General features: G+C 50.7%; 8 protein-coding genes and 1 non-coding gene across 9 annotated transcripts; 6 read left to right on the forward strand and 3 right to left on the reverse strand.

Annotated features, from left to right (window-relative positions):
• The first annotated feature begins 3 nt into the window (after nt 1-3).
• Aud_003370 lies at nt 4-77 on the forward strand. Its single transcript has one exon. It is a non-coding gene; the product is annotated as a tRNA-Ile (tRNA).
• A 1,183-nt stretch (nt 78-1,260) lies between these two features.
• On the reverse strand, nt 1,261-2,788 carry Aud_003371 (putative acetate kinase; the record flags this gene model as incomplete). The annotated part of the gene is made up of 6 exons (XM_043288321.1): nt 1,261-1,302; nt 1,359-1,736; nt 1,793-1,865; nt 1,917-1,979; nt 2,034-2,348; nt 2,409-2,788. 6 exons carry the CDS (start codon nt 2,786-2,788, stop codon nt 1,261-1,263), a joined length of 1,251 nt encoding a protein of 416 aa, XP_043144256.1.
• Nucleotides 2,789-3,292: 504 nt separating this feature from the next.
• Nucleotides 3,293-6,135, forward strand: Aud_003372 (putative phosphoketolase; the record flags this gene model as incomplete). Its single annotated transcript, XM_043288322.1, has 8 exons — nt 3,293-3,455; nt 3,507-3,581; nt 3,655-3,889; nt 3,942-4,094; nt 4,153-4,462; nt 4,535-5,155; nt 5,214-6,039; nt 6,098-6,135. The coding sequence occupies 8 exons, from the start codon at nt 3,293-3,295 to the stop codon at nt 6,133-6,135; spliced, it is 2,421 nt and encodes an 806-aa protein (XP_043144257.1).
• A 1,483-nt stretch (nt 6,136-7,618) lies between these two features.
• Aud_003373 (RTA1 domain-containing protein) lies at nt 7,619-8,636 on the forward strand (the record flags this gene model as incomplete). Its single annotated transcript, XM_043288323.1, has 3 exons — nt 7,619-7,829; nt 7,891-7,983; nt 8,041-8,636. 3 exons carry the CDS (start codon nt 7,619-7,621, stop codon nt 8,634-8,636), a joined length of 900 nt encoding a protein of 299 aa, XP_043144258.1.
• A 366-nt stretch (nt 8,637-9,002) lies between these two features.
• Nucleotides 9,003-10,112, reverse strand: Aud_003374 (uncharacterized protein; the record flags this gene model as incomplete). The annotated part of the gene is made up of 2 exons (XM_043288324.1): nt 9,003-9,736; nt 9,806-10,112. 2 exons carry the CDS (start codon nt 10,110-10,112, stop codon nt 9,003-9,005), a joined length of 1,041 nt encoding a protein of 346 aa, XP_043144259.1.
• A 360-nt stretch (nt 10,113-10,472) lies between these two features.
• Aud_003375 (ATP-binding protein) lies at nt 10,473-12,359 on the reverse strand (the record flags this gene model as incomplete). The annotated part of the gene is made up of 5 exons (XM_043288325.1): nt 10,473-10,913; nt 10,969-11,309; nt 11,367-11,608; nt 11,667-12,032; nt 12,091-12,359. 5 exons carry the CDS (start codon nt 12,357-12,359, stop codon nt 10,473-10,475), a joined length of 1,659 nt encoding a protein of 552 aa, XP_043144260.1.
• A 1,377-nt stretch (nt 12,360-13,736) lies between these two features.
• Nucleotides 13,737-17,760, forward strand: Aud_003376 (translation initiation factor 3 subunit CLU1; the record flags this gene model as incomplete). Its single annotated transcript, XM_043288326.1, has 4 exons — nt 13,737-13,773; nt 13,872-13,952; nt 14,031-14,086; nt 14,158-17,760. 4 exons carry the CDS (start codon nt 13,737-13,739, stop codon nt 17,758-17,760), a joined length of 3,777 nt encoding a protein of 1,258 aa, XP_043144261.1.
• Nucleotides 17,761-18,657: 897 nt separating this feature from the next.
• Aud_003377 (uncharacterized protein) lies at nt 18,658-21,483 on the forward strand (the record flags this gene model as incomplete). Its single annotated transcript, XM_043288327.1, has 1 exon — nt 18,658-21,483. One exon carries the CDS (start codon nt 18,658-18,660, stop codon nt 21,481-21,483), a length of 2,826 nt encoding a protein of 941 aa, XP_043144262.1.
• A 2,607-nt stretch (nt 21,484-24,090) lies between these two features.
• Nucleotides 24,091-26,064, forward strand: Aud_003378 (ferric reductase family protein; the record flags this gene model as incomplete). Its single annotated transcript, XM_043288328.1, has 4 exons — nt 24,091-24,760; nt 24,824-24,885; nt 24,942-25,127; nt 25,192-26,064. 4 exons carry the CDS (start codon nt 24,091-24,093, stop codon nt 26,062-26,064), a joined length of 1,791 nt encoding a protein of 596 aa, XP_043144263.1.
• Nucleotides 26,065-26,295: the final 231 nt, after the last annotated feature.

The raw sequence follows: 26,295 nt of genomic DNA on the forward strand, positions 1-26,295 counted from the left end.
ATCGGTCCCTTAGCTCAGTCGGTTAGAGCGTGGTGCTAATAACGCCAAGGTCGCGAGTTCGACCCTCGTAGGGACCATTATTTGGATTTTTTTGCGTGATCTACTACTATCAAGACGTTTTAATGCAGATTTCTGTGACGCCTTGACTATGTTTCTGCTCCCCTCGCTGGTGCGGTCTTCACAGTGGAGTGGACTTCGCCTACAGGCCTTATCCACCATCTGTTTGTGTTCAGTAGCGCTTTGGCGTCCTGGCCTGGCTAAGAGAAGACGGGTTATGGAGTACTCTGGCGATAGATCAAATCGGGAAGGTGTGTGCATCTGCAAGATATCGATCTCGGCGTGCAGAAGTACTTTAATTTGTCATAGTAGGTACTGGACGCCACCATGTAGTTCCTTATGCAAGGCGTGGATCCCGACTGCGGCTGGGTCCCCCTGATCTACCAATCTATTTCTATGGAACTGTGTAGCTGTTTATGGAGAATCCTACTTGATCACTTATGATACATCAAAAATGATACGGAATAGTGGACATCCACTGGGTCTATCAACTGTACTGTATGATCGCAGACTGCACTCTGATATGCTATTGAAGCACTGACTGTGGCGCAAGGGTGTGATCGGAGTGTCATCCATTGTGTCGGTTTTGTGCCGATCAATACAAATCCTGAAATTAAGTGTGCATACATTAGACGCGGAATCCAGATAGACTTCAGATCTATCGATTAGGATTGCTGCGACTTGTCCGACCTGGCCAAAGTACCTTTGACTCCCACCCTTTTTAGGAAAGTCGCCTCTGGATCCACCGTAGACTCACTTGCGTCCCATATGGTATCTGATACTCGCTACTTGCGGGACGATGAAGACAATGAAATGGTACACCCAGTTTCTGGGCTGCAACGGGTGTGCGAGCTGCTCTGCTATTTCTTTACTGGTACCTGGGAGTTATGCTGTTATCTTTTTTATTTTTTACTCTTTTTTTTTTTTTTTTTTTTTCCCCGATGGGGCGGCCGTGTTGTCGACAATGGCTCGGATACAATAGAATATATATCTCAGTGGCGGAGGTACTCATGATGGATCAGGCGATCTAATCCCAGGCATGGACAAACTTCGAAATGACACCAACGGAAAAAGGCAAGGAAGACAATCATAATAAAGGCCAGCTGGTACTTCATCGACCGACATCGTTACCATTATCATTAGAAAAATATAGACCCAAAGCTATGGAGCAACTTGGGAGGGACAAAGCCTAGGTTAGGCAACTCATTTATCATAAGTCAAAATGCAATTATATGCCATCTCAAACTAGCCAGACGTGTTAGCTACCCGTTAAGACATGATGCCAAAGGGCAATTACTCACCTGCTCATCTGTCTGACAGACGAGCACACGGGGTCCTTTCCCTGCCTCCTTCGAGATGTCCAGGACCGGTTGGTCCTCGGCTGGGCCCTTCTCATTTGCTGCACCATCCACGGCCACTCCTAGACATCGAGCCTTCTCAACGATTGCTTTGCGCAGCAGAGCGCTCTTCTCGCCGATTCCGCCAGCAAAGACAATCGCGTCTACTTGGCCGTCCAATTTGACGAAGTAGTTTCCGACAAATCCAAGGATGCGATCGACGACGATATCGAAAGCTAGCTTGTGCGCGTGGGATGGAGGGTTCTCAACAGCGATTTTGGAAAAGTCAGTTGTCCCTGTCAATGCCTTCCATCCGGATTGCTTGTTAAGGATTTCTTCGGCCTGGGTAGCGATCAACATAAGCTTCGTCTGTGATGGCTGAGAGATGGATAACCAACCCTGCTGATATGCATCTCTTTTGTGCTCGCTGGGCTTAGATTTCCCGCTTCGTTGGTGTAATGAAACACCAGACTGACAACGATAAGCCGTAATGCTTTGAAATACATGAAGTGAAGCACTCACGATGGATCGATACTACCGCTTCGTGTGGCACCCGGTAATCCAGCCAAGGGAGTCAACCCCATTCTGAACAATTCCCGTCAGTATCCACGATTTCAATGTCAAGATTTGTTGCCTTACGTCGTGTCCACTGATTTTCCATTCTTGATCGCACACACCGAGGCGCCACTTCCGATATGCATCGCAATGATATTGGTCTCGTCGACCGGCTTCTTGAGAAATTCCGCGACAGACCGCAGAATGAAGGAATAACTGATTCCGTGAAAGCCGTATTTATGAAGCCCATTTGCCTTGGCAATCTCCTGGTTGATAGGATAAGTCTTCACATGTTCAGGCATCGTCTGGTGGAAGGCAGAGTCAAAAAAAGTGACGCTTTTGACGTTGGGAAGTTCCTGCTTGCAAGTGCGAATGATTTCCAGGGCTGAAAAATTGTGTCTGATAGTAATCCAAATCATTAACCGCTCTTTGCCGATTCCTTTCATAGATCACACATACAAAGGAGCTAGATCCTCGAGCTCTTGTAGCCGGTGGAAAGTCTCGTCCGTTATTACCACTGATTCATTGTAGTCGCCCCCGTGAACAACGCGATGACAGATGTATGCTAGATCCTCCGGACTGGCAACTTCTGATAACTCAGAGTCAGAGAAGCAGCGTTGCAGGAGAAATTTGAATGCATCTTGAGGGGTCGACAAGCGATCCCCCACCTCCTCCTTGTGCTCCTTTGAGCCCCGCGTATATTTCAATTTTACCGGAGGAGCAGTGATCCCGGAAATCTGTGCGTTTACAATGACTTTCGGAGGGCGCTCGAGAGTATAGAAAGTTATCTTGACGGAGGAGGACCCAGCATTGACAGAGAGGATGGTCTTGGATGCCATGTTGGAAGGTAGTGAGGGGAAGTCGGGAAACGAGCAATGCAGGATAGCGAAGCGTTACTGGAATACTTGCTGACAGTCAGACTGGACTATTATACTGAGCCATTTTCCCGGGGCGGATGATTCTCCACCATGATGGGACCACCAGAGATGAATACTGTTTGGCCATGGTGTTGTCTTCTTTTCGCTGTTCTCTTACCCAGTGATGTCAGGGGTCGGTTCATGGTGACGTAGTGCTGGTGAGAGTTTGTTGTTGCTTGCCAGTATTTCAGCCGGCTGCTTCGGTACTTCAACGATGCATTTGGCGCTCTGTGTAAAGTGGCATCATCTATTTATCTGATCCAGACTCATTCACTCGAAGACAAATCGGATTCCTTTTACTTGTGGCCTGTGATTGTCGATCGTTCGTCTGGTTGTTACCCGCTTGGACCGAACTCACGATTACTTGGCAAGGGTATTGTATACAACTACTCTGAAATCAGTTCGAATTGGAGAAAAACCTTCACAATGCCAGGAGAAGTTATTGATACACCAAATCCTCAGGCATTGCCTTCCCATATTCCGGATGTAGTGGAACAGCTGCAGGTGAAATTGGACCTGACAAGCCTGGAGCAACCTACTTGCGATGCTCTATTTAAGTTCCGTCGAGCGGCTTCATACATCGCCGCAGGTGAGACAACTGCTTATACATCACTTACGTGTCCTTGCTAATGTCTCTCAGCGATGATCTTCCTACAGGACAACGTACTGTTGAAGAGAAAGCTGACACACGACGACATCAAGCCCAGATTACTTGGTAAGATTGATTGCCTGCTCCAACTTGCAACTGTCCTGATAGAGACCGACTCGTCCGCTAACTTTATCCATAGGCCATTGGGGAACGTGTCCGGGGCTGATCTTGGTATATTCACACTTGAATTATCTCATCAAAACGCGCGATCTCGATATGCTCTATGTCGTAGGGCCAGGACATGGCGCACCAGCCATCCTAGCCTCTCTTTGGCTGGAGGGCTCGCTGGAGAAATTCTATCCTGACTACTCACGAAACGCCGAGGGTCTCCGTAACCTCATCTCCACATTCAGTACAACAGCCGGCTTGCCAAGGTGAGGGTTTACCGTCTAAATGGCTGTGGTGGATGTAACTGACTTGCATCAGTCATATCAACGCTGAAACGCCTGGTGCAATACACGAAGGAGGAGAACTGGGATACGCCCTTGCGGTATCCTTTGGTGCAGTCATGGACAATCCCGATCTAATCGTCGCTTGCGTAGTGGGCGATGGTGAAGCAGAATCAGGTCCAACAGCAACGTAGGTCTCCGAGGAAAAGGTGACACCCATTTGGCTCTGGTGCTAACAACCTGGGCAGATCATGGCATGCCATTAAATATATCGACCCTGCTGAGTCTGGTGCAGTGCTGCCCATCCTGCACCTGAATGGCTTCAAGATTAGCGAGCGCACGATCTTTGGCTGCATGGATGATAGAGAGTTGATCTCTCTCTTCACTGGCTATGGTTACCAGGTCCGCATCGTTCAAGATTTAAATGACATTGACACTGATCTCCATCGCTCTATGATCTGGGCCGTCGACGAAATTCATAAAATTCAGCAAGCAGCACGGTCTGGAAAGCCGATCTTGAAGCCGAGATGGCCGCTGCTGATCTTGCGCACTCCAAAGGTACGTCCGCTACGTAAACGGTGACTACCAAAGAGCTCCAGTCTGGCTAACGCTCGTCCTTGTCACTGATAGGGATGGTCAGGACCAAAGAAACTGCACGGTCAGTTCATCGAGGGGTCGTTCCATTCGCACCAAGTTCCTCTTCCCAAAGCGAAGAAGGACAAGGAGGAATTGCAAGCCCTCGAGGAGTGGCTGTCATCGTACGGCCCCAAGGAGCTTTTCAAGGAAAACGGAGATGTTATCGACGAGATCAAATCTGTACTTCCCTCTGAGGATTCGAAGAAACTCGGTCAACGTGTGGAGGCATACAAGGCTTATGTGCCACCAAACCTCCCAGATTGGAGACAGTTCGCCGTTGATAAAGGTAGCCAAGAAAGTGCAATGAAGGTAACCGGGAAACTCATCGACGAGGTCTTCCATCTTAATCCCCACAGCGTGCGACTGTTCTCGCCCGATGAACTCGAGAGCAACAAGTTGAGCGCGGCACTGGATCGCACAGGAAGGAACTTCCAATGGGATCAGTTCTCAAATGCTCGAGGGGGCCGTGTTATTGAAGTGCTGAGCGAGCATATGTGCCAGGGTTTCCTCCAAGGCTACACATTGACTGGCCGCACGGGTATCTTCCCGTCTTATGAGAGCTTCCTGGGAATTATCCACACCATGATGGTGCAATACGCTAAGTTCATCAAGATGGTATTCCGCTCTCTGTTTGCCCCCCTTCTCATGTGAATACTGACACGGACCTTTTAAGGCCCAAGAGACAATGTGGCACCGGGATATAGCTAGTATCAACTATATTGAGACGAGCACATGGACAAGGCAGGAGCATAATGGTTTCTCGCACCAGAACCCGTCGTTCATCGGCGCAGTGCTCAAGCTGAAGCCTACCGCTGCTCGGGTTTATTTGCCGCCGGACGCAAATACCTTTTTGACGACTCTTCACCACTGCCTGAAATCAAAGAATTACATTAATCTCATGGTTGGTTCGAAGCAGCCAACTCCTGTATATCTGACACCGGAAGAGGCAGAGAGTCACTGCAGAGCCGGCGCATCCGTATGGAGATTCTGCAGCACCGACAACGGTCTGGATCCTGATGTAGTACTTGTCGGAATTGGTGTCGAGGTGATGTTTGAAGTCATTAGTGCAGCGGCCATTCTGCGCAAGCGTTGCCCCGAGCTGCGTCTCCGGGTCATTAATGTGACTGACCTGATGATCCTCGAAAATGAAGGCGCTCACCCGCATGCTCTCACAACGGAGGCATTCGACAATTTATTCACATATGACAAACCCATTCACTTCAACTATCACGGATATGCGACCGAACTGCAGGGACTGCTGTTCGGACGGCCCCGCCTGGAGCGAGTCACCATCAACGGATACATGGAAGAGGGAAGTACCACGACACCGTTCGATATGATGATTGTGAACAAGACATCACGCTTCCATGTGGCACAGGCTGCCCTTCGGGGAGCGGCGAGGAGGAACGAGAGCGTTCGGATTAGGCAACAAGAGCTCTACACGGAGCTGAACCACAACATTGCTGAGACGAAGAAGTACATCATCGAGAATCGCAAGGGTAAGTTTGCCTTTGCACTGTGAACCCGTTACCCTGACTGAAGTCTAACCATGCTCAGATCCCGATGACATGTATGCGACGCCGACGTTTGATTGAAAAGCTGAAATGAATGTGTATGAAATGAGATTCTAGTCATCCATAGACCAAGAGACAGGAACTTTTGTCTTTTAGAATCACCAATTGTCATTTAAGACTGTAGTCTCACTTTGCAAGGGTCGTGAAGACATGCCATCTATTGGCATCATTAACGCCAGGATAAGCATGATACATCCACTTTCGGACAGAGCTAATAGCGTTGAAGTGGAGATAGTAATAATACGGAACTTAAAAAGGACCTTCTACTCCATACATGGCCGGGCATTCGGGGATTCCTGGAAATCCGGGTTCGCCTGATGGCATGTTGTTGCCTAAAGGACTCCATAGACCGTCGCAAGCCATTCGGTCAGAATCGCCGCAGACCTCATTACCACGGTGCTTGGTCAGAGAAAGAGTACTTGTATTTTTCATACAGATGCATCAATTCCGTCGGAGTTGGACATGATATCGCGCCGTTAAGAGACTCGTATTGGACTCGTCAGCTTGAGATCCAGGCTGCTCCGCGACCCTGCCACAGCCATTGAAACCTGATCGTGGCGTGTGGAGCCCTATGTCATTGGAGCAAATCTTCCTACTGATGCATGATGACACGGGAAACCTCAAACAAAGTCTCAGAAATTGAGTCAACAGAGGCTGCTTAGGATGATCAAATAGCTAACTAACTACCACTACAGGTTTACCAGTTTCAAGACCACCAGTCTATTGCATAGGTCGGATCTCGGAGCAATTCCAGCCCAACGCTAAACCCGATTGAGTGAAGCTTGCGAGAAGCTGGACGTCGCTTAACTCACTCATTGCTGGCCAAGCGGGTCTGCGGATGCCGACATGGAGCGTTCAAGGTTGTGAACGACTTGCCGATGGATTCAATGGCTCAATGCTCGTCCAAGCGGGCCGTTGAATCATGGAACATTCCGGACAGGTGGACAGAGGGTGCCTGGCCTGATCGTGGAATCGAATCAGATTGCTCCTTGGCCGACGGTTGCCCCCCGCCGGTCTCCATCGATTATCAAACAATCATGAAGCGTCTAACGTCAAAGAGGCAGCAGTCGAATTTTTGAGATCTATCCCGATAATCCGATCTCCGAACAGTTCTCAAACTGGGACGTTAGCATGGGTGCTTCAAATTTGATGACAGGGGGAAAAGATATGTAGGCCTGAGGCTATCATGGCTTGTTCCATGGCTCTTTGATCCTGCTTTTTGAAGCTTTACTTTTCTGTGTTTCTGGATTGCTTTCGTTTGTGAACTGTGAGAGGACTGGATATCATCAGGGCGTACACCGTGTAGCTCAGCCACTCTTTTGCGTTTTGGATTCTTACTTGTTCATCCTTCATAGAACTAAAATATTACACCGTCCTACCCGGTGAAACGGGGTGTCACTCTTTCCCATTGATAAGCTCTCAATCGGGAGCTACCCTCCTCTCTTTCTTTTTCTCTCTTCCTTCGCTATCACGATCGTAAGCGTCCTACGCAAAGATCTTCACAATGCCGGAAGTAACGGCGGAGCTCAGGCAGCAGCTGAGGAACAGTTGCCATCCTCTGGTCGATGGAATCGACCCCGCGTACGGATATCAACCTTCTCTGGCCGCCGGGATTGTCTTTTGCACCCTCTTCGGCCTCTCGATGATTGTTCACACTGTGCAATTTGCCTGGAAGCGAACTTGGTGGTGCTGTGTCTTCAGCATTGGATGTTTGAGTAGGTGATCTTGGTCAGGAAACAGACACAACAAGAGCTGACCAGGTTCCCTTCCCAACAGCCGAAGTCCTGGGGTGGGCTGCGCGCACATGGTCGTCGCAATGTCCCTATAACATGACTGCCTTTTTGATGCAGATATCCACGTTGATTATTGGTGAGTAGATCCCAACTAAAAAGCTCAAGTACCAGAACCATAACTGACGAAAGACAGCACCGACCTTCTTCACAGCAGGCATCTACGTCCTCCTCGGCCGCTTCATCACCCTGCTGGGCCGCGAATCCTCCATCATCAGTCCAAGCCTCTACCTCTGGATCTTTGTCACCTGCGACGTCATCTCGCTCGTCGTGCAAGCCATCGGCGGCGGGATGGCCTCGGCCGCAACGAACGATGTCAACGGCGACACCGCCCCCGGCACGCACGTCATGGTCGCTGGCATCGTCTTCCAAATGGCTTCCATCACTGTCTTCGTCGTCCTCGCCGCCGACTTTGTCCGGCGTGCCCTCCGCCGCCGCCTCCTGCAGTCCATGACCGGGTCCATTGTGCCCCTGTTCGGCGCCATGATCTTCTCCGTCGTGTGTATCTATGTGCGGAGCATCTACCGGACCATCGAGCTGTCCGAGGGTTGGAGTGGGTATCTGATTACCACGGAGCGGTATTTTATTGCCCTGGACGGCGCGATGATGGTTGCGGCTGTGGTGGTCTTTAATATCTTCCATCCCGGCTGGTTGATGCCCACGGGCAAGAGCATGGAGTTTCATCGGGAGATCTACTCCGCCGATGGGATGCCTGCGACGGAGCTTCGGTAGCTTTTGCCCTCTTGCTGGTTCTGGATGATGATATTCTTTTCTTCAGCCTTGTGTGCGGTTTATCAGTCATGGAATAGATCTTACGAGTAATGATAGACATAATTGGACAGGAAGCCCTGTATTAGAGCTAGCGACGAGATCGAGTAGAAGGTAAACCGAACTGAAACAAGCTCAGACCATCGAAGCACAAAAACGCTCAGACATACCAAAGCACTCATAGTCATCACACGTTCACCAACCTAACACCTAGTACGAATACGTGGTACATGAGTCGAACCCCAGAAAATCGCGTGGAATAGGATGACAAAAGAAAGTCAAGACTCAAGTCCGTCGTCTAACAAGCATCTATTCTTCCTAATCCACCAATCATACGCCATCCACAGCCTCTATCCAACCGAATACTCCTCCGACAGCGACAGTCGCAACACCCCAGATAGCACCCCACAACGTGGCGCCAGGGACATCAACCCCTCGTACCGTCCCCGCGACCTGGAAAACGGTGTTGAGCACTATCGTGCTAGCCAGAAGCGCTGTGCGCGAACCAAGAACCCTTGTCTTAGCGGACAATGTTCCCCACGTTTTACGGTAAAAACCGCATACAAGGTACTCGCCCTCGGATGTAGATTTTGACTTCACGCTGGCGTCGGAGCTGGAGGCACCGGTGGAGCTGACGAAAAGGAAATCCCGAGCAGCCCAGCCGGCGGGGAGGAGGGTGAGAAATAGGATCGGGAGACCGGCGGGGCCGGCATGAGCGAGTCTGATGTCGGGGATATTCTCGAAATGCACGACCAGATAAGCTGGGAGCCAGGTCGCATAGCTGAGGTACAGCGCCACGGAGTAGATGGCGGTTGCTGCGATGGAAGTGTAGAGGGCTGTTGGGCGATCTTGCAGGATGGAGAGGTTGGGAACTGCGTCCGACGCGGCTTGCCGGAGATTGTGGACGGACGAAGGGCGGCGGAGAAGAATGAAGGGAATCGCCGTGGAAATTAGCGTGATGCCATATGACGCCAGAATGGTGGTTGGTCGGATGCCGTAGAAGGACCACAATAGACAGTAGGTCGGCAGATGAGTGAGAAACGTGAACGACAAGACGTCACGTCCTGGAGTCGCAGGACCATCAGCACTCGATTCTACAAAAGCTATCGCGACCGAAGTAGGGTAAAGCTCACCGTCAAATCCAAGAACCCAAGCCAATCCCACTTCAACGGCCTTCCATAACATCAACCCACCAACCTCCCACCATGCCTCCAGGTGCTTGCTCACCCGGCCCAACTCCCCCAGAGTGACACTGGATGTCATGGTGAAGAGAACGGAGCTCAAGAGCAAGCTGTTGAAGACCACCAACAGAAATCGCACTGGAGAGGGAACCCGGCGCAATTGCGATTCTTCAGTTTTGCTTGCTGCTCTCGCCGCGTCAATCGTGGAATGGGCAACCTGCGTGGTCTTGACCACGGAGCTTCTCCTGCGCGGTGCCATGATTTCTTCCTGTCGGAAATAGCCTGAGCAACAAGATAATTTTGACAATTACTGTGCAGATTTCCTGCAATTCAAAGCAAAGGCTCAATACTGAGGGGAATACTTAATGCGAGGGGTGCGCTGTGCATGAGGAAACTGGGATATTTTGTCTGCTAAGCGGTGAGCATGTGATGATGTCACCGCACAATGGTGTCATCAAGACATACGGATGGTTACATGGACATGGAGCAGGAGGACTACCAGATATATCCACTTATGGTCATGAGAGTAAACACACATAGACTTAAATAATCATACAGAAAGAGGTATATACCCCGCAAACAATAAATATACACACACACATTCACCATGGTATCGTCTTCAATCATCATCCTCATCCTCTCGTTCCTTGACTGAGAACTCAACAGTACCGCTTTCGCGGCCCTTGGGATCCCGCATGGTAATCTGGTATTTGCCCTTGTCCCAGAGATCCTTAATGGTAAGTTCGCGGGTACGTCCCAAGCTTTCAATATCTCCAATCCGTTTGAGGGTCGCTTCCAGATGCTCCTCGAAGCCTGGCCATGAGCAGATTTCCCGGAATGCGTTCTGCATGGGGACAGAATCAGCTCGAACCATAGCGCGTGAGTCAATGGTAAAGATGTTATCATGATCGTAGCTCTGGATAAAGTCGGCTCTCGTCATGATCTCGCGAGCCACATGGAGCGGGATTTCTGGTAGTATATGACCCTGCTCTGGGTCATAAATCTTTTCCATCTCCTTTTCTTTGTCCACGAGAGCTTTGGCTAGCACCATTGCGGCAGACTATTTTCGTGTCAGTCAAGGCAAGCGGATTGTTATTTTTGAATTGCAGACGTACCGCATATTTCTGCTGATCCATAACATCATCGTCCATTTCTTCACCGAGGATCCAGCACTTGTTGAGAAACCATGTCTTTTCCAATTCGCAAACGCTGTCGCAGAGTTTCATGTAATCCCTAGCCTTGGCGACGCGGTTCAAAAACGACAATCGCCCGCCGACTTTGTCGTAGATGGTCTCAAGGACTTGATCTGATAGGTCCTCGCCAAAGTACTGCTTACGGTATCTCTTGAGCGCCGCCATTGCCTGACCCTTCGGAAGATCGCAGACTGGGATGACTTCCATTCTCGTCGCGTATCGCTTCAATCGTTCATATACCCAATAGTCATCGCTGTTGAACACTGTTCAAGTTCGTAATGTCAGGATAGTTCGCAAACGCAGCAAATCTGGAAGCATACCGGTGGTTACCAAGCTACTGGCTGCCCATTGCTCAGCTCTCTGTTGAATCATTTCCAACAGATCTTGGCCATCATGGTCGTCTCGAACTAGGTGGGTGCTATTCACTACCAAGACCAGAGGGGCTGCTCCCTTACGTCTCCGCGCAAGCGCCACCTTCTCTAGCTTGTTGAACGCTCGCTCAATGTCAAGCAGGGCAGTGGTGTCTCGCGGACCTCTGATGCTGAACAAACTTCCGATGTAACTGTAGAAACTCTGTAAGTGATTGCTCCCACGAACATAGGGTTGCAGCAAGTACATACTCTTCATGAAATTCAAAATCCAAGGCCTTCCCGAGCCGGATTCGGAAAATTTCGAGATCACCGTGCGCTTCAAACATGGCGACGCCGTCTCCATTGGTCTTTCGCATTGCCTCGAGGAGCATAGAGGTCTTCCCCGTACCCTTCTCGCCAATGATGAGGTAGTAATGCCCACCGGATTTTCCCTGGATGATCCTGTCGAGTTTCTCCTGCTCATCACGGACAACCCAGTGATCATCGTGATGGTACTGATGCTTTCCATATTCCACGCCTGCAACCTCGAGTGCCGGATCGCCCGGACTGAAAGCATTATCCATCTTTTGCAAGATTAGATACTTGTAATACTGATGGTAGGAGTATCCAGCTATGCTATAGTCTTGGGTTAGTGAATTACGTGGAACTCTACCTGAAGCCAAGAGAGACGCACCCTAGCACGGCAATGGAAGCGAATGTGGTTGCCGCCGTCTCCAGCATCCGTAGAATGGTGGATTTGAAGTTGGGACCAGACTCTTGACCTCGACCCCGTTCATCATCTCCGCTATCTTGCTCCAACGGATTCGTCGCCGAAAGCCTAGCCGTCCGCGAAAAGTTCCTCGCAGCGAGACAGGGGACTGTTGGAAGAATTCTCACAGGCCTGTGCAGGCCCACGCGGGCCGCAGCACTCAAAGATCGTTGAACACTCCGATTCCACAACATCTTCTTTCACGCACAGCGCATTCGAAGAACAAAATCAAAAATAATGATCGAATTCAAGACGTTGAACTCTACAAAATGACGAAGCGAACATTTACCGTCAGCTACAATGTCAGCGAAATGACGTAGCAGAGTCTTGAAGTATCAGATCGACTAATAGGGGGGGGGGGGACACTAAAGAGTTGTACAGGAAGAGGAAAGAAAAAGAACGCTATAAAAAAAAGGGTTCAAAGGAGTGTGAGCTGAGCTTTAATCAAGACAACAGCAAAAGGCCATCTAAAATATAGATAGGTAGTTCCAAAAGAGAGAGTCGTCAGTGTGGACTGAGGACCGTCTTTTTCTATGTCGGACGCTTGGTCCGCCTCTGCGATCGGATGGAGACCAGCAGATCCACGCCTTGGCGATGCATCCGGCACTGCGGGTAGACCAGTTTGCTGAAGGATGTCTGATCAAGTTGTGGCTAGTGAGTTGATGCAGAGCATTGGGTATTTTGAGTCAAATTGATTCAAATAGGTAAATGTATCAGATACCGATGATAAGCCCGTAAATGTGCCGTCGAGATTTGTGAGCGTAGTCGCTGGATAGAATGGAAATATACATCTACACTGTATCATGGTCCTACAAGTAATTGTACCTGTGTGTCTCAAGCGATTAAAAAAATAAATAAATTGAGCATGAACTCACTGTCGAAAGTCACTTCTGCAAGTATAATGCACAGACAAAAGAATCATGTAAGAACAGGCCGAATATGCTTGGAACAATAGTCTCAAGTTTCAAGCTGCAATACCTATAATATAATAGTCCTACACAGTCCGAATTTCTCCTTGAAATACTCACAAATAGATAGTCAACTGTTGCTACTATCATTCCAATCCATCATTCATACATCATCCTCTCCTTGAGAGAATGAGACCTCTAGGTACTTGACTCCTGTAGTTCTTGGATAGTGTGGAGAAATCTTGGTGGGCGTATATGCTCCGTCGTCCGTCAAGCCCGAGCACTCCCGAAGGTATTCCGTGTCCACGAAATTTTCTCTTCTTCCCCGTGCTTTCTCCAGCTTCAACTCCTCCCATCTATCCTGGTGATATTTACTTGTCTCACTACGGTTGCCCTATTCTTACCTGGGTCCTTTTTATTTTCGGTTTTGTCTGGGGTACGGGGTTTGTTTCATTTGGATTCAATTGCCCTTTGTATCATATCTATATTTCTTTTTCTCTTCCCATTTACCCCCCGGAGAAAAAAAAAAGAAAGCCCTTCGTCCGGTTTCCCGCTTTTGTTTCCCCGTTCGGAGCTCGAGGCAAGCTGTCGTGCGACAGCTTCAGCAACCAATTCATCCGCTAAATAACCACTTTCATTCCAATCATCTTTCCATCGTTCGCAATGGCGCAAACCAATGGCGATATGGAGCACTCGAAAGGTTGGTCTCAACAATTTTTGGCTTTGTCGGCCGCTCAGTCTCGCAGCCTCGATCCGCATATTCTAGTGACGAAACTAACCGATCCTTCCATATTGCAGAGACTCCCGAAGCCCAGCCAGTCGAACAGCCCACCAATGGTGAACAGGTTGAGGGACAGCAGGAAGAGGAGAGCAGCGGTGGTATGTCATATCCGCGATAACCCGTGATTAATGGTTCTCCGCATTGGTCATTCTCGTCGCTAACCACCAGCCTGATAGGCCTTTTCCAGATCTCTGTCAAGCTTCCACGTGAGCCTTATAAGATCCAGGTTATGGTGGGTGATAACATAGAAGCACACTAGATCACGAATGATCGTCCTAATCCGTTTTCTTTTACCGTCCTCAGGTGTCAAGCCAAGAGCAGGTTCAGGATGTCCGCCAATCGATCGTCGAATTGCCCGGCACGTTCCAGTACACTTGCTTCCACCTCGAATTTAACGGCAAGCGCATTAATGACTTCGTTGAATTGTCTGAGGTCGAAGACCTCAAGGCCGATTCTGAGATTGTCCTCGTGGAAGACCCTTACACAGAGAAGGAAGCTCGGATGCATATGGTCAGAATCAGGGACTTGGTTGGTGCTGCAGGTGACCGTTCCGACAATCTGCACGGTCTCAACGCCGGTCTGTCGCTGCACGATGCTGTTACCGCCGAAGCCGCTGCCGATGATGTGAAGGAGCACTCTCTGTCCAAGTACGCCATCACCGCTTCTCCCTCTCTGGAGACCATCCTCCCTAGAGCAGAGGCCCCTCTCCCGAAGACTGTGAAGTCAATTTCGCTATCGGCATGGAACCCTCCTCCTTACCATCTTCGGCAGAAGGGTCACCTGCTCTACCTTCAGGTTACCACCAACGAGGGCGAGCAGTTTCAGATTACCTCTCATGTTTCTGGCTTCTATGTCAACAAGTGCTCGAATCACAAATTTGATCCTCTCCCCAGAACCACCCCCAAGAAAGTCAGCGCACACTCGCTGCTTACCCTGATATCAAAGCTGTCGCCCTCCTTCAATTCCGCTTTTGAAGCTCTCCAGGAGTCCAACAACAAGAAGGACCTCCTGACTACCTTCCCTTTCCAGAATGCTATTCCGAACAGCCCATGGCTCGTTACCCCTCCGTCTTCCAATCCCAACTCCCACCAGGCCGACATTACTCGCTCTCAGGAGAGTTATCTGGTCTCCGGTGTGGACAACGCCGAGACACTACGCGACTGGAACGAGGAATTCCAGACTACTCGGGAGCTGCCCCGTGAGACCGTCCAGGACCGAGTGTTCCGTGAGCGTCTGACATCGAAGCTGTTCGCTGATTACAACGAGGCTGCCGCTCGCGGTGCCGTGCTTGTGGCCAGGGGCGAAGTCGCTCCCCTGAACCCCACTGAGGGTCGCGATGCCCAGATCTTCGTGTACAACAACATCTTCTATTCTTTTGGCGCTGACGGAGTGGGAACCTTCGTGTCGGAGGGCGGTGATGAAGCCGCCCGCGTGGCCGTTGGCAAGGACGTCTTGGGAATTAAGGCAGTCAACCAGCTTGACATCAACGGCCTTTTCACGCCGGGAACTGTTGTCGTTGACTACCTCGGCAAGCGTATCGTCGGCCAGAGCATTGTGCCTGGTATCTTCAAGCAGCGCGAACCCGGAGAGCACCAAATTGATTACGGTGGTGTTGAGGGCAAGGACGTCGTCGCCACCCATCCTGACTTCGTCTCCGTCTTTGAAAAGATGTCCAAGGCACTCCGCATCAAGAAGCACGCTGTATGGGACAAGGATGGTAAGCGCCACGAGCTCGAAGGTAGCGTCGAAACCAAGGGTCTCCTGGGCACCGATGGCCGCAAATATGTCCTTGACCTCTACCGTGTGACTCCTCTTGATGTTTTGTGGCAGGAAGAACCCGGCAGCGACGACTACCCTCACCGCATGTCAGTCCTCCGATTGGAGCTGGTTGAATCGTACTGGAGGTCGAAGATGAGCCAGTATGTCAAGGCTGAAGTTGAGCGCCGTCGTGCCGCCAAAGCCCAAGAGGAAGCTACCAACAAGGAGCAGTCCTCCGAGGCCACCGAATCGAAGGAGCAGGAATCCGAGGAAAAGGCCGAAGAGGCTCTTGATCAAGAGCGAGTGGATATCTCCGGATTCCAGCTCGCGCTCAACCCCGATGTCTGCAGCGGCCAAGTTCCCCAGACTGAGGAGGAGAAGAGGCAATGGGCTGAGGACGAAAAGGAGGTTCGCGATGCTTGCGAGTTCCTGCGTTCCAAGGTCATTCCCGAGCTGATTCAGGACTTGCATGATGGTGACGTTGGCTTCCCCATGGATGGACAGTCCCTCAGCCAACTCTTGCACAAGCGTGGTATTAACGTCCGCTATCTCGGCAAGCTGGCTCAGCTTTCCAAGGAGAAGGGCTCTCGCCTGGAAGCTCTGAGCACTTTGCTGGTTCAGGAGATGATTGCCCGTGCCTTCAAGCACATCGCCAACCGGTATCTGCGGAATGTGCCTGCGCCTTTTGTTGCGTCCTGCGTCGCCCATCTGCTGAACTGCCTCTTGGGTGCTGACGTGAACCCGAACCCTAGCGCGGAGATTGATGCTTCCCTCCGCGAGATCTACCCCGAGGGAGACTTCTCGTTCGAGAAGGTCACACCAGAGACTCTGCGGGCCGAGGTCGAGAAGCAGGTTACCGTGAGATACCGTTATACTTTGGAGCCAGAGTGGTTCGCTTCCCTGAAACACCTCCAGCTTCTCCGTGACATTGCGATCAAGCTGGGTCTTCAGCTGAGTGCTCGTGACTACGCCTTCACCAAGGCTCAGCTTCCACCCAAGGTGCCTGTCGCCAACGGCGTCAACGGTGCTTCGCACGACGAGGGCAAGAAGAAAAAGAAGAAGGGTGGTGACTCCAAGTCTCCTAGCCGGGCTGTTACTGAGGAGAAGCCTGTTGTTTCGATTGTGCCGGATGATATCGTTAACGTGGTCCCATTGGTCAAGGACGCCTCCCCTAGGAGCTCCCTGGCCGAGGAGGCATTGGAGGCTGGACGTATCTCTCTGATGCAGAACCAGAAGCAGCTGGGCCAGGAGCTCATCTTGGAATCTCTGTCCCTACACGAGCAGATTTACGGTATCCTTCACCCTGAAGTTGCCAAGCTGTACCACCAATTGTCTATGCTTTACTACCAGACGGACGAGAAGGAAGCGGCTGTCGAGCTGGCTCGTAAGGCTGTGATCGTCACGGAGCGCACTTTGGGTGTTGACTCTGCCGATACCATTCTGGCCTACCTCAACCTCAGTCTTTTCGAGCATGCTTCCGGAAACACCACGACTGCCCTTGTTTATATCAAGCACGCCATGGACCTGTGGAAGATTATCTACGGACCCAACCACCCTGACTCCATTACCACCATGAACAACGCCGCCGTGATGCTGCAGCACCTTAAGCAGTACTCTGATTCCCGGAAGTGGTTCGAGGCTTCCCTGACCGTATGCGAGTCGCTCTTTGGCAAGCAGTCCATCAACACCGCTACCATTCTGTTCCAGTTGGCACAGGCTCTGGCTCTTGACCAGGACTCGAAGGGTGCTGTTGGCAAGATGCGGGATGCCTACAACATCTTCCTGAACCAGCTTGGACCTAACGATCGCAACACCAAGGAAGCCGAGACTTGGCTCGAGCAGCTCACCCAGAATGCCGTCTCCATCGCCAAACACGCCAAGGACATCCAGGCTCGCCGCCTTCGCCGCATCAACATGAACCCTCGCGTGACCACCCTTGGAACCAAGGTCCAACCCCAGGTTGGCCAAACAGCTCCTGAGGCTTCGGGCGCCAAGGATGCTGCCAACGCCTCTCTGGACTCGCGCAGCATTGACGAGTTGCTCAAATTCATTGAGGGAGGTGACGCTACCTCTTCGCGCTCCAAGCAGAAGAAGCGTGCTGCGGCAAGCAACCCCAAGCTGCGGGGCTCCAAGAAGTCGTCTGCTTGAACCTGAGTTGTCCTCGATTATACCTTCTACCCTAAAACATGAAAAGTTTTTGGATTCTACTCTTTGACCATGTATGTGTTAACATTAACATATTTTTCCATCTGTATGTCGGTCTTAAAAGGGTTGGTCTTTTGGATGAGCGGATATCTGTCTTTTGATTGTATGAATCTCTCTACTCTTTCGCCAATTGGCACTGGGCACTTTTCGCCTTCTATCTTGTTCTTGTGTGATTTCGCAAACAGTGCATAGCAGGTTGGGGGATTTGCATTCCATACTTGTGTGTTCTTGTACTATATATATGTATGACTGGCGGCTACCTAGACATGCAGCTAATGAAGCTATGCACTCCATGAGAAGATTGTATTGTTGATCTTCTTTCCTACTAGTATCTACGTGGGAAAGCTGCCTCGCTTTGCTCTTGTACAGACGGAAGCTTTGGACATTGAGATTTAAGCATTTACTCAGGCTAAAGCCATTGCTGACGCGCTAAACCTAAAGTGGTAAATACTTTGTTTTGCAGGTCGTGCGCGCTTTACCTTATTTGGAATCCCAGCTCAGATCCAATGTTTACATCTCTCGTCAATGATCCGACTCTTGTTGTCCTTCTTTCTCATGGTCACTGTGTCTTATGGCATTTTATTGCCGTAGCTTTTATCTTTGAGCAGCTCTGTTTGAATTATATTTGCAGCAGTTTTATATCTTATTTTACCTCGATCTTTAGGGCCCCGGAACAGCGGTTTTATTCCTGCAGGAAACGAGCCGGTTGAAAGATGGATGACCGCTGAAGCAATAGTGAGGCAGTCCTGGTAAGTGGACATATCTGACAGGAACTCCGACCGACGAATAAATCTCATTTGGCGCACAGTGTAGTGTGCTCGATTTCTCGTGCTCGTCACTATGGAGGACGTCCGACCGACCGCGAAATGGGCAAATCGCATGCTGCGCCCGTTGACGTCCATCTACCATCGACTAGAAAAGCACAATGAGATTCTCTCATCGATCGCGCAATCGAAATGGAAGGAACGGTCAGAGAACGCCGACACCGAGCAGGCGAAGCCCCGGGCGGTCCCCAGTACGGAAGCGAGTTGCCAATTCTCAGACGAAGAACCGGACGATCCTGCCTGGGTGCCTGGAAAACGGGAAAAGCGTCGCATACGACACAATTATTCGAGTCGAGGGCAGAGGAATGGAGGACGACGGCGCAGTAGGCTGTTGATCCGCAGTCCGGAGTTGCAGCGGACCCTACCTGGCGCGATCGAGATTGCGACGCCTTTGATCACTGGTAAGGTGCGACAGACGTGCGAGGGATCATCTATTCGGAAACGTCTATTTAGCGCCGCCGACTTGCCCGCAGCGACTTGTGAGAGTCATGAGGGGGCTACTGGCCAGCGAAAAACGACACGAACGAAAAGTAGTAGTTTTCCGGCTTACCAGGGTTCTTGGAAAGAGGTTCTCGACTTATCGGGCGATGCAGGGCTAGTGGATATTGCGCACTTGTTGGATCGTATCTTTTTGAAGTTCCTGCGTAATACACGGGCCATTGCGCGAGGTTCGCAGCAGCGAGGCCCCGGGGCTCGTTCTTTGGTATCGGTGATCGCGCGGCGCCTTCCAGAATTTATAGCGGATGAGCAGAGATTCCAGGATGAGACCGACGGGGACTGCGAGGTGGACATGTGCGATGCATATTTTACCGAATTAGAGGCTTACTACGCGCCGAATGGGAATGGCTGGGAACCTCTTCGTGAAGCCGTGCGCGCGCAAGGCATTCACTTGGTTGTACGGATGATTGAGAACGGATGGCTTACAAGATTGGTGGCTTGCCGACTTATGGAGGAATGTCTGCAGCACGGCGAAGCTGATGCTTTTGAAATGATAATTTCAAGTTGTTTGTCAACTATCAACGCATACCCCTATCCACCTGCATTTGATCCACAAAGGCCGTCGACTCACTGTGACGACCCTGTATATATGTTACGGACCTATTACTCACGGTGCGGAGGGCGGGCTTTTGTGTACAACGAGCTGGCGAAGCTCCTTTTGCGAAGAGCGGTGCCGCCAGAATGGATGGTGACTACGTGGTGGAAGAAGTGTGTGGACGAAGCGATCAGATCAGTGTCAACCGAAGATAGCGACTCCCCGGCAGCAACCCACCTTATCGAAGCCACTCTTCTATCCGCTGGGGGCATTGAACAATCCACGGAAGGAGCGGCTTTGCTTGAAAAGAACCTGAATCAAAGGCAAGTGCTGCGCTTGAAAGAGACTCGTGCCTCAGTCATGACAAGTCTGCCGGCGAATGACTCGACGCCGTGTCCGATACCAGTTCAAGATGCTCTCAGCAATCTCGTCTCGAGCCTTGTTACTGCACTCTGCGGTATGCACATCGCGCGATCGAATGCTTCAGATGCACCTGAAAGACTTGTTGGGATCAAAGCCAGACATACAATCAATTGCCTAGCGATGACAGTGGAGAAGGATATTGGATTAAGGCATCGACAGGACAATGGTGATGCGCCGTCCTACCAATCTTTACGCCGAGGATATCTCTTGCTGGGCAACTGCATGCTTCAAATTGGCGAAGAAACGCCCTCTGACATCAGGCCTCGATGTGATCCCGTCTCGAAACAGCGCATCGACTCCTTCTTCGAGTCACTTGCCCTGCAGCAAGATATGCTCAAAGAACTTTCGGACCTCGTTCAAAGAGTCTCTCGCTATTGCGGGCAGGGTGACTTGCGCGAGCAGACCCGAACGTCTCGAGCGGTTCGTACTAAGATCTCGCAGCTGGCTCGGCAGGCAAATTTTCGTGGGCGATCCTATTTCCTTGGAAGAGTGGCTGCGGAGACGGCAATGGCGCTTGCAGAGAAAACCTTGGATCCAGATGACCATGTTTGGGCCGTTCAGATCCAAGAGAGCGTTGTTTCGATGCAGCAGGGGCAATGCGTCAATGCGGTCTTCTCGGACGAATCTGAACAACGAGCCGACCATACAGGACTCTATCGATGGGAGGAAAGTATTGGGGAATGGATCGCAAGCACTCCCAAGCCCAAAGCTGGGCACACGAACTGGAATCGAAGCCCGGTGGTTTCAGAAGCAGGGACATTTTCAATCATTTCTTGCTCGGATAGTAGTGAGTCAGTTGTCTCTGCCGCTTCCGAGCGCAGTGCTTCGAGTGTCACATCGTCGGCTCCATCTCTTCCGGCCAAGAGGACATATTCAGGCGATGAGCTTGTCCCACGACCCATCAAGAAGCTGCGATCACGAACTGTGGAGATCTACGCTGATGGAGGACAAAATCAAACTGGCGGAGCAAGAAGCCAACCGTCTTGTTTGACATCAGTACGTTGCTCGTCAGTTGAAGCACGCTGTGTCCCAGTAGCCGCCCGTACCAGGAGCCCGCGGAGCGTGCTCGGGGAATTAGTGCAAGCTAAGAACGTCCCGAACCGGGCAGTCGTCGGGGAATTGACGTCGGTGAATCCATCTCCCAAGTTGGAGGTTGTTATCGTTAATAGGAAGAACTCTTCCTCACTGGATGAACCGATTGACCAGACCACCGATCATGTACTCGAAACTTGCGCTCTTCCAGCTCGACAGCCACGCCTCCCCATCATTTCAAAGCCAGCGAATCCTAAGCGGCCCTCAAGCTCTCGTATAAGTGCTGCTCCACGCTTGAGGGTCATACCTTGCTCCCAGGATGACGAGAGTGAGGACGAGCTAAGCTTCCTTTGAGAATGAGCCTGTATGATACGGCTCTGACCTTGACCCCTGGAGGACTAGATGTCGGATCACCACTTGACTATTCTTGGTTACTTTATCCACCTTTCCCCCCTCCCCCCCCTTTTTTTGGTACTTGCGATTCACAGCGGAGTTTTCCTTTTTCTGGAATATTTGGTTTTTCTGGACTGCTAGGACGATACCCTGGACCTGACAACGTTATGCGTCCGCATTGATTTCTCTATTTCGATAGTACTGAGCTAGTTCATCATGGCTTCTGCAGCAATTTTGGGCGCTCCCGCTTGGAACGAGGAAAATTTTTTCTTTTGCAGTTTTAGTGGCATTCGTGCTGAATCACGGGATCTAGTATAGCCTGGACGATTGGACGAGAACTGGTTATGATCCTGCTTTTGACGCCATCATGGCCAGATGGGACCCGAGAAAGTTTCAAATTGCAGTGGCTGAAGCTGTTGTGTATATAATATTGTACCAGGATAGGACATGTGTCGCAGAGCCATTGCAAACATGCTACCTGCAGGAGTCAATAGCATCCGAGGTAAAGACTCTGCCTGATTGCCTCTAGTATGGCTAGATATGTTATACAGACTACGGAGGGTACCTGTTTTGATGCAGAAGCTGCCTGCTCGGTGGACGATGCACTGGCCTCCCAAATAAGCATGAGTCTCTGTGACTGGGGAAATGGATGTCAAGACGATTTAAAGTCGCCTTATACTTCGACTACTGGTTTCAGTATGAGTCTAGGATATCGTGAGCGGGTTCTCCAGCGGACTATTCATAGTGCCCATGAAGTAGTAGTCTCTACCTTCTAAGAGAGAGCTAATGACGATGCTCATTCATACTCAATCTCCTTAAGACTCACCCAGCGAGTCTGGACAATGGTCCAGGCCCAATATAAATTAATCTATCTCCTCCGTAAGACATTCGGGATCATTTCCCATCTCAAGAAGGCTCCGTGAAGCCAAGACGCTTTCAATATCCGTGTCTTATGTGACTTGATTAGAGCAGTTCTAGGTCCGTTGCGCTATCGACCGCTGCTCGATCATCGCTTAAATGTAAGGACGCATTCCATATGTACCCAAAGTAAAGCTGTTGAGTGTGACGTGCTCTAGCCATTGCCACGCGACACCAGTGGAAGTCTCTCATTTCTCCAGTCTCCGTAACTAATCAGATGGATATAGACTCTGTGGTAGGCTACTCTGAAACTCGAAATTGATACTACTCTCCCGCCAAGAAGATTCAGGTCCACAATCCCCACTACTGTCTACAATTCCTTCCCGTTTATGAGCTCAGATTGGATCCTTTCAGCCGTGGCGCCAACAACCTCAAACAAGCCAAGTCTCAAAAGTCGGTTAATTGAGTCGATTGTCCGTCCCGCCAGGGTTTCATGACGGCCATTCAGACTGCTGTACTGCTGTGTACTTTGCCACCACAAGAGTGGTAATTACTCGAGTAATTTGTGTATGATTGTGTGATTTGAGGCCAGGGTACGTACTCCGTATAGAGTGTAGAACTAACTTGCTGGGATGTAAACATTTGGGCGCTTACTCGGTTTATCGATCTATAGGCGGGCTGGTTATGAACCGTGATAATGAGGACAATGTTGCCGTGGCCTTGCTAATAAGCTGCATTCTTCTGTTGACAGATGACGTTAGGTCTCACGTAGAGAGGTATGTACGTACTTTATTTCCTACGAAGCTCGACTCGAGATCCAAGGCAGATAATGTCTCTCCTCCACCGGGGTTGGACCTGTCCATCAGCAATCTAGCTGGAGCATTGACAATAATGACGGTTGATTCGAGCTGAGACGGGATATTATCGATATTATCTATTGTATCAAGTATCTATCCATCTAAGAATAATAATAATAATAATGTCAATCTTGTCTGTCCACGACTGTGGATCTTGACAGACACCCAACCCCCGCGTCTGTCTGGGCAGGGGCTTCTGAGCTTCCGAGCCCTCTTTTTCGTCTTTGCAATTTTTATCCTTGTTTTCCCTCTTTTTCTTTCTTTTTCAATATCATAAACTGAGTAGATCTTCATCTTCCTTCTTGCTCATTTTTTTTTTCTTTCTTTTGCTTGGCAGAAAGTTCTGTCTTTTCTTTCTCTTGCGTTCGTTTAGATACAAGACGTTGTGACTGGATCACCTTCACATTCCTTTCGTTGCCCGCTGGCATTCACTACAATCCAGAGAACGTCACGTATCCAACCTGGGACACTTCGTTCGATCGCGGGACCTTTTGTCTCTCTTCAACCATCTGTGACTCTATCAGGTTCCCCTCTGGGACAGATAGCAAACAAAGCCTTTGTCTGTGACTATCTCAGGTCTGGACATTGGACCTCGCCCTGGGCGCGCCATTCTCACTGCAATACTCTGGCCCCCCCTTGATTTCCCTGGCTGTGGTTATCGTCTCGCTGTGTTCCTTGTGACAAAGTCCGACTGTCGTCTTCAGCTCCCTTCGCTTGAGCAAGTTCCCGGTCTGCAGAGCTGGTCTCGCGCGACCTTTCCACTACTGGACTTCTGGATTCCGGGCTTAACTATCGCCAATCTTTCTTTCTCTTCATTCTTTAAGTCTCAGTCTTGAGATTACCTTTGCCCACAATGCAATTTCTCGTTCTTGGGATGTCCCTGGTTGGGCTCTCGTTGGCAGCGGATCTGGAGAAGCGCAGTGGCGGTGGAGGTTCGGCTTTGGATATCTATGAGATTGTCAACGATGACCTTTCACGTATCGCTCTTCTCGTCCTCGGCTGCATGGCCGCGTTCATCTATGCCTGGAAAATGTGGTTTCGCATCTCCGCTCATCTCAGACGGCTGGCAAGCTTCAATAACGAACGACAACGGTACTTCGTACCTGCCGATGGGACCTTCGCAAAAGTCAAGAACCACATCATCTACGCCCCGCTGTTTCGTAACAGGCACAATCGTGAATTCCAGCTGTCTTCGGCCATCAACATGGGCACTCTGCCCAGTCGCTTCCACGCCTTCATCGTAGTGGGGATCATCGTTATGAACGTCGTTCTTTGCGTGGTAACCGTTCCCTACAAGACCAAGGAGGACACAGTCGCAGGTGTCATCCGTAACCGGACCGGTACTATGGCGACGGTCAACCTGATTCCGCTCATCCTCTTGGCGGGACGAAACAACCCACTCATCAAACTTTTGGAAGTCCCATACGATACTTTTAACCTGATCCACCGCTGGCTCGCTCGGATCGTGGTCTTCGAAACTCTTGCTCATGTGTTTGCCTGGGCTATTCCCAAGGCCCAGAAAAGTGAGTTGCTTGTCTTGGAAGTGTACATCAGCGTCTAGAGGGCTGCCGCTAACTGTTGTGTAGTTGGCTGGGGCGTTGTAGGGACGATCTTTGGGAAGAGCACCTTTATTCTGACTGGATTGATCGTGAGTTTTGGTGACGAAAGACCCGGGTCAAGACAATTGTACTGACTGTTCTGCAGGCTGCCTGTGCGTTCGTCGGGCTCATGGTTCATTCGCCCTCTCCGATTCGACATGCATTCTATGAAACCTTCCTTCATCTGCATATTGCCATGGCTATTGTTTCGATGGCTGGCCTTTGGATTCACCTGAACGGCTTTCCTGCTCAGACTTACTTGCTCGTCGCCATCATCTTCTGGGGTCTGGAGGTAGGTCATCGCAATGCCTGTTCATAAAATTTGCACTCGATCCTCAAGCTGACTGTGCCCACAGCGCGCCACACGAGTTGCGATCATTGTGTATCGCAACTGCGGAAGAAAGGCGACAACGGCGTTGGTTGAAGCCATGCCAGGCGAGGCGATGAGAATCACCCTGAAGATGGCAAGACCCTGGACATTCAAGCCTGGTCAGCACATCTACCTCTACATTCCCTCAATCGGTTTGTGGACCTCGCATCCATTCTCTGTCGGCTGGAGTGAGTCGGAAGAAGTTGTCACGGATGAGAAGGGCATGCCGATGACACGCCAGGATGTGTTCGGCTTGCAGAAGACGACCATCTCGCTGCTTGTCCGGCGCCGAACTGGTTTCACGAACAAATTGTACCAGCGCGCTTTGAGCGCTCCCGACTCGCGCGTCACTCTGAAGGCGTTCGCTGAGGGACCGTACGGAGGCATCCACACCATGGACTCCTACGGCACAGTCGTCCTGTTCGCCGGTGGTGTCGGCATCACCCATCAGGTCCCATTCGTCCGCCACCTAGTCAAGGGGTATGCAGAGGGCACAGTTGCTGCACGACGAGTCACTCTCGTCTGGATCATCCAGTCCCCCGAACACCTTGAATGGATTCGCCCCTGGATGACCAGCATTCTGGCCATGGATCGGCGCCGGGAAGTCCTTCGGATCATGCTGTTCATCACCAGACCCCGTAACACCAAGGAGATCCAGAGCCCGAGCGCCACAGTCCAGATGTTCCCAGGGCGACCGAACATCGATACGCTGATCGGCATGGAGGTCGAGAATCAGATCGGAGCCATGGGCGTGCTTGTCTGCGGAAATGGCAGCTTGAGTGACGATGTTCGTCGCGTGTGCCGTAAAAGACAGGACCAGACGAATGTCGATTTTGTGGAAGAGAGCTTTACGTGGTAGTCGATGTTAAAAAAGACCAAGTTGGGTTTCCTTTTCTTCTTCCTCTGCCCCTGGCGCTGGGTAGAACAGAGAACTGTTTCCACCTCAATCCTTCGCTGGCGTATCTTCTACCTTGCTTTACTACCTTGTTCTCGTTCTCTGTGCCGTCAGTCAACCCACTCGAGCATGCTTGCGGTTCCTCTGTCTTTTCGGTTATGGAGTTGGTTGTCACTTTGTTGATTCCTTATGGAT

This window comes from Aspergillus udagawae (genome assembly GCF_001078395.1).
Source record: "Aspergillus udagawae IFM 46973 DNA, scaffold_2, whole genome shotgun sequence".
Taxonomy (NCBI): Eukaryota; Fungi; Ascomycota; class Eurotiomycetes; order Eurotiales; family Aspergillaceae; genus Aspergillus; species Aspergillus udagawae.